At 36.8% G+C, this 7,102-nt stretch overlaps 1 protein-coding gene across 1 annotated transcript; it reads left to right on the top strand.

The window, feature by feature from the left end:
- Window positions 1-1,279: 1,279 nt before the first annotated feature.
- Window positions 1,280-2,333, top strand: LOC132631255 (uncharacterized). Its single transcript, XM_060346854.1, has 3 exons — window positions 1,280-1,370; window positions 1,508-1,706; window positions 1,850-2,333. Exons 1-3 carry the CDS (start codon window positions 1,280-1,282, stop codon window positions 2,331-2,333), a joined length of 774 nt encoding a protein of 257 aa, XP_060202837.1.
- The last annotated feature ends 4,769 nt before the right edge of the window (window positions 2,334-7,102 follow it).

Here is a 7,102-nt window from a genome sequence, read left to right as displayed (position 1 = left end):
CAAGAGAAGACCACGTTTACTTGCCCATATGGTACATATGCTTTCAAACGCATGCCATTTGGGTTTTGTAATGCACCCGCGACTTTCCAAAAGTGTATGATGGCTATCTTTTCAGAGATGGTTGAGGACTTCGTAGAAGTGTTCATGGATGATTTTTCGGTATTCAGGAACTCTTTTGAGGTGTGCTTGAAGAATCTAGACCGAGTACTTGCAAGATGTGAAGAAACTAATTTGGTCTTAAATTGGGAACAATGTCACTTTATGGTCCGAGAAGGCATCATCCTTGGGCACAAGGTTTCAAAGAGAGGGTTGGAGGTTGATCATGCTAAAGTGGAAGTCATTGAGAAGCTGCCACCCCCCGTGTTAGTCAAGGGTGTGCGCAGTTTCCTCGAGCATGCAGGATTCTATAGACGCTTCATAAAGGATTTTTCGAAGATTTCGAGTTCGATGTGCAGGTTACTTGAAAAGGAGGTGAAATTCCTATTTAATGATGCGTGTATCAAGGCCTTTGAAGGTCTAAAGAAGAGATTGGTAACTGCACCAATAATCATTGCACCTAACTGGAACTTGCCATTCGAGTTGATGTGTGATGCAAACGACAATGGTGTGGGGGCTGTGTTAGGACAGAGACGAGAGAAAGTTTTTCATTCTATCTACTATGCTAGCAAGATGTTAGACACTGCCCAAATGAATTACACTGTAACAGAGAAGGAGCTACTAGCTGTGGTTTATGCGTTTGATAAGTTTTGGTCCTATCATGTTGGGACATGTGTTGTTGTCTATACAAACCATGCAGCCACTCGCTACTTGTTCAGCAAGAAGGATGCTAAGCCCAGGTTGATTCAGTGGATTCTCCTTTTGCAGGAATTTGATATTGAGATTAAAGATCGTAAGGGAGCTAAGAACCAAGTCGCAGACCACTTGGCTAGATTGGACAACCATAATCATTTTGTGGAGGATATCCAAATTCGAGAGTCGTTCCCTGATGAACATCTATTTGCTATTCTTGCTGCCGAAGTCCTATGGTATGCTGATATTGTGAACTTGATAGTAAGTGGGGTGTGCCCTCCAGAAGCCACCTCACAGCAGAGAAAGAAGTTGTATCATGACTCCTGATTTTATATATGGGATGAGCCGTATTTATTCAAGTAAGGGACTGATTAGTTAGTGTGGAGATGCATTCCACAGACCGAGGTGAGTCAATTGTTGGAGGGTTGTCATTCTTCCCCATACTGGGGGCACTTTCATGGTGATCGTACTGCGGCTAAGGTATTACAATATGGATTCTATTGGCCCACTTTTTTCAAAGATGCTCATGCATTTGCTAGAAGTTGCGACAGATGTCAACGAACGGGAAACATCTCTAAGAGGTACGAGATGCCTTTGACAAACATATTGGAGGTAGAGATATTTGACGTCTAGGGCATTGATTTTATGGGTCCATTCCCACCATCCTTCGGTAACAAGTACATTCTGCTTACTGTCGACTATGTTTTAACATTGGTAGAGGCAGTCCCTCTTCCAACCAATGATGCGAAGGTGGTGAATTTTGTGCGAAAGAATATATTCGCAAGGTTTAGAACCCCACGGGCGATGATTAGTGATGGTGGTACTCACTTCTGCAACAGTTTATTGAAGAACCTTCTGGAAAAGTATGGGGTGAAGCATAAATCTCTACAGCTTACCACCCACAGACATGCGGATAGGTAGAGGTCTCGAATAGAGAAGTGTAGCAAATCTTAGAGAAAACTATAAATGCTCAGAGGAAGGACTGGTCAATGAAGTTGGATGACGCCTTGTGGGCATATCGCACAGCATATAAAACTCCCATCGGAGTGTTTCCTTACAGGTTAGTTTATGAAAAAGCGTGCCATCTGTCGGTTGAATTAGAGCATAAAGCATATTGGGCAATCAAAAAGCTCTATCTTGATATGAATCTGGCAGGAGAGAAGAAGTTGCTCCAATTGTACGAGCTTGATGAATTCAGACTGGGGGTGTATGAGAATGCAAAGCTATACAAGAAAAAGACTAAGAGATGGCACGACAAGCATATACAACATCGTGAGTTCACGCCAGGGCAGCAGGTACTACTCTTTAACTCGAGGCAGAGGTTGTTTCCGGGAAAGCTTAAGTCCCGTTGGTCTGGACCATTTGTGGTGACTAGAATCACACCCCATGGTGCGGTCGAGATACAAACCATAGATGGGGTGTGCAAGTTCTTGGTGAATGGGCAGCGTCTCAAGAGATATTGGGGCGGTAACTTTGACAAGGAGAAGGAGCAAGTGCTCCTTAATGATGAGTGGGGAAGGATCTGCATCGTGCCGCGACGTTAACTCAAGCGCTTCTCGGGAGGCAACCCGAGTTTGTAATGTAACAATTCAAAATAAAAGAGAAGTACAAAAAGTGTCGTGCCACGACCTTAACTAAGGCGTTGGTTGGGAGGCAACCCAACTTTTGTAGCATATATATCATGTTTGTTCATGTTGCAGGGCGAAGGAAGGAACGAGAACTCGAAACGAATGCAAAACAGTAAGAATCAAGTGCAGGTTTGTTAATGTCCTTTATCTATACGTCGCATAAAGATCGCACAATAGGTGAGCAGTCCAAAAATTTGGCTAAGTAAAAGATTCAGAAAGGGGTGTTTTGTGCGATGGTCGTGCGTCGCATGATCAGCGCATGAGCTGCACTCAAAGCCAAAAATTTGGCTAAGTAAAATATTCAGAACAGGGTGTTTTGTGCGCTGGTCGTGCGTCGCACGATCAACGCATGAGCTGCACTCAGAGCCAAAAATTTGGCTAAGTAAAACGTTTAGGAAGGGGTTCTTTGTGCGCTGGACATGCGACGCATGAACAGCGCATGATGGCAATTAAAGAATTTTTTTTCCTAAGTACAAACTTCAGAGGTGGGGTATTGTGTGCCAGTTATGCGACACATGACCAGCTCACGGCAGTTTGAATTCTTTTAAAGATTTAAAACACGGACCGACCCCTCAATTCCCCCCACTTCTCACAAACACACACACCTAACCCCCTAACCCCTAAAAAACCCTCCCCAAATCTTCTCCATCCTCACGAAATTAGCGAGCATTAGCTCACATCTCAACAAAGGTAATCAATCTTCATGGTTTTTCCATGAAAACCCATACCCTTTTCCCTCTTTTTGTTGATGTTGAGAATGATGAACTAGGGTTATGGGATTGGGCGAATTGGGGTGGGGATTTGGTATTGTTGTGTTTGATATTGTTGTTTGATGAGAGAATAATGAATCCTAAACAAAAGGGAGGGTTCTTCCACCCTCCATTGTTGCAAACTCAAAGGGATATTTCTATGCCCGCAAGGTGTTTGAAAAAATTACTAAACCAAGTTTCTTGTGATTTTTGTGAAGTCTTGAGTAGAAATTGAACTTGAAACAACAGTTGAAACCTTAGGCGTCACCATTAACACCCATAAATCGAAAACAAAATGATTTTCCTTGTTTTGTAGGATAGTTTTTTTTTTTTTTTGGTTTCATTAATTTTGTTCGCTTTATTCTATGGAGAAATATCCTTAAGGACAGTGTCTTAATTGACATGCCTCAAGCTTTGAAGAATTTCATATAGTGTTCGTGATCGTGCATTTTCCGTAAGATTTCCAATAATCTTAAGGATATTTATACTTTACTCTATGGAGAATACCAATTACGAACGGTACAACATTTTTACCGACATTTATATTTCTAAGTGACATAATATCAAGATTTTCAGTGATGATCAGTGGTTATAAGTGTAGAGTAAATAAGAAACTGGATGATAATTATTTTGTGTGTAGTTAACTAAGCCGCCATATCCTTAGTGAAGAAGAAGATTCAAAGAAATGATAATCCCGCTAAGCAAAAATAAATGTGGCTAAGCGAAAGATATAATTATTGTGGTCATTTCTCAAGTGAATCTTGTGGCTAATGTGAGAGATTGAGTGTTATACTGTGATGCCATTAAGCATATATGTGCTAACAAAATAACTTTGTTTCCTCACCCAAGTTGAAAAAGAAGAATGATTTATTTAAGTTGATGATTCAACAGCTACCCAAGTTCTTGGAAAGAAAAGGTTCATCTTAAACTCACATTTTAAAAAACATTGCGTTAACTGAGGTGGTGCAAGTTCCTAATATGTTAACTCATTCGGTCTCTATGTGATTATTAGGAAGAACTGGGTAACCATTTTATTTGAATTTGACAAGGTATTACCAAAATAACGGTTTTGTGGGCAATGAGTATTGTTATCATGATTTATGTGTGCCTAATAATGTTCAAAATGAAAATGTTAATATTTTATTTACTTGACTGATGTTATTACTTTTTTTGCTTGACTGATCCACATGATTTATGGCATGTTAGTCTTGAATATGTTAGTTTTTTCTTATATTAAAAATATGCACGTTTAATTTATTTATTTTGTTGAGGAGAAAAATTGTTTAATTTGAGACTATAATGATGTTAGCAATTAAAATGTTTTATGACAAATTAATTCTTAGGAGTTATGAAATATTATCCCTTACCTTAAAATTTTTAAATTGTGAGAGTCATGGTATCTTACTAGAGTTATGTTGAGAGATATTGGAATTTTAAAAGTGATAATACTTTATGTTGTCTTGTTGTTTAAAATGCTCTCAGAAATAATGATGAAATTTCTAATATATTTTAATGTATAAATTTGTATGTCACATATCGATCTGGATATATTACAAATTTTCTTGTGAATTATAGAAAAGATTATTGTTTAGATTGAAATATTTAAAAGTGTGGGGGTGTCTTGTTAATATATGCTACTTGATTTTGAAGAGGAAAAATATATATATGAGAGGTAGGGGTGTGAAAAAAATATGAAAAACCGACCGAACCGGCCGAACCTAACCCGTACCGAACCGATTTATCGGGGTTTTTCAATAAAACCGTGGATTTTATTTAAGCTTATATCCGTCCCGAACAATTAGGGTGGTCTTATTATGTAATAATGAAACCCGAAAAAATCCCGAACCGAACCGGATAGCCTTACATGTATGAAATTTATTTTATATGTATTAGCAAATATGTTAAATTTAGCATGTAAATATATTTTATAAATTATGTTTCAAATATATATATAAAAAAAAAGAATTTAGGTCACTGGACTTTGGGCCTTTACTTGATTGAATTAACTTATATGATATATTTAAGAGTCGAAATTATATAGCAGTATCAGAAATAAGTAGTTCACTGAAAGCTATTATAGTCCCAAAAGTCAAGCCTGTGCAATTTTTTTATTTTTTTTTTATTTTTTTGTTATTGTTGTGGTGCCAATTGATAGTTAACATTTCAGTAGAAGAAATAGAACAACGAAAGAAGCTTTCCCCTCTATGCCCTTGCATGAGTTGATTCTTTGAATAATAAAGAAATATTTTAGTAGTGGTGTATTTTAAGGTGACACTTTAAAAGTAAAATTACCGAAAATTAACCGAATCGTATCAGTATTGAGAAGAAACCGATATGATTGTAAGGTTTTGAAAAATCTAATTTTAGTTGCACATTGTAAAATACTCGAAAAATTGGGATGGTTTATTTTTTAAAAAAATAACCGGACGAACCGTCCCATTGACACCCCTAATGAGGTACCACAATATAGTAAATTTTTAGTTGTACTAAAGCGGTACAATAATGCGGAGTGAATTTCAAAATCCACCAGTGGTTATATGTTTATTCTTTGTGGGGGTACCATAACATGAAAATCAACTAAACAGAATTTATTATTTTGGAGTTGGTTGGAGTGGTTAAGAGACCTCATAGTGAATATTTCAATTGGAATAAAATCAACATGTTTTGTGTTTATATATTGTGGTTGTCAAGCGACAGTAACTTTAGTGAAATATAAATTTTTCAATGACAAAAATAGACACATTTATTTGAGACATAATGTGTTAAAGCAGCTTCTGTGAGATGAAGTTTTTTGGGTAAATTATGTGAAGTCGCAGGTGAACTTGATCAATTCACGGACTAAAAGATACATCGAGGAGAATGAGACTTTTGTCAACTAGAGAAGATCAACAATGATGGTAACCCAACCTATGTGATTGGAGATCCCATGAATTAGGTTCATATGGGTAATAACAAGTCATTAGTTGATCAAGTATGCACTATTAATTATGTCCCTCCTATGGTGTGTGAATATACTGCAAATACTGCAAGGCAAAGTGAGGCTGAGTTAAACTCTTAATCCATTATCATATCCTCTATAGGTAGTGTATTGCTCTGCAGAATACACTTGATAGGTGGACCTATATGAGTGTGGACCTATTAGAGCACTCATGAATACCGGGACGCGCGCATCGCCTCTTAGGGCAAAACTGCAATAACAACAAAGATTGTGCAAGTATAATGTGATAAACTAAAACTCTAGGTTTACAAAAGAATTCTTGGTTCATAGAAGTTCTAAACTTTACCAATTGTTCTGTAAGCTTAATCTTATTTTATCTAAGTCTAGTTCATATTCTACGCGACACCAGATTCGATGCATTGTATTCATATGTGGAAACCCAGCAAAACTTCTTATTTCATTCTATTCCTTATTATTATTCTTTTTGAGATAGTGGTGGATTGTTGAAAAAATATTGTTTAATATCTCAAAAAGAATTATTATGAGCCCGTTTGGATTGGCTTATAAGTTGCCTATAAGCTGTTTTCAGCTTTTTTGAGTGTTTGACTGACCAGCTTAAAATCATTTTGTACTTAAAATAAGCCCAAAAAATTAATTGAGCCCGTTTGACTTAGCTTATCTAAAGCAGCTTATAAGTTGAAAACAACTTATAAGCCAAAAAAAATAAGTTGGCCTATCCCAACTTATTTTTTTTTTAACTTATAAGTTGTTTCCAGCTTATAAGCTGCTTTTTTTAAGCCCATCCAAACAGGCTCTATGTCTATTATTAAAATGGTAAACTCTAATTCTATTTTTCAATAGTCTAATGAGACATTTATTTTCCCTCTTTGAATAGCCATCAATTGGCCATTACTCCTAATTATTTCAACGTTATAATGGTCTATTAATCCAATTGATTATTTTGATTAAGCGTTAATGGATGACTTTTATTGCCTTTT

This window comes from Lycium barbarum, chromosome 3 (genome assembly GCF_019175385.1).
Source record: "Lycium barbarum isolate Lr01 chromosome 3, ASM1917538v2, whole genome shotgun sequence".
NCBI classification, from domain to species: domain Eukaryota; kingdom Viridiplantae; phylum Streptophyta; class Magnoliopsida; order Solanales; family Solanaceae; genus Lycium; species Lycium barbarum.
The sequence above is the reverse complement of the archived record's forward strand: the minus strand, read 5'-3'. Positions and strand labels throughout refer to the sequence as shown.

What these genes read in the sequence shown, in the direction of transcription:
- LOC132631255 (XM_060346854.1), top strand. Translation starts at nt 1,280, where the DNA reads ATGGATTCTATTGGCCCACTTTTTTCAAAGATGCTCATGCATTTGCTA. An exon ending in ACGGGAAACATCTCTAAGAG is followed by an intron (nt 1,371 to 1,507) that starts GTACGAGATGCC and finishes TAACATTGGTAG; the next exon opens with AGGCAGTCCCTCTTCCAACC. An exon ending in ACCCACAGACATGCGGATAG is followed by an intron (nt 1,707 to 1,849) that starts GTAGAGGTCTCG and finishes GTTTCCTTACAG; the next exon opens with GTTAGTTTATGAAAAAGCGT.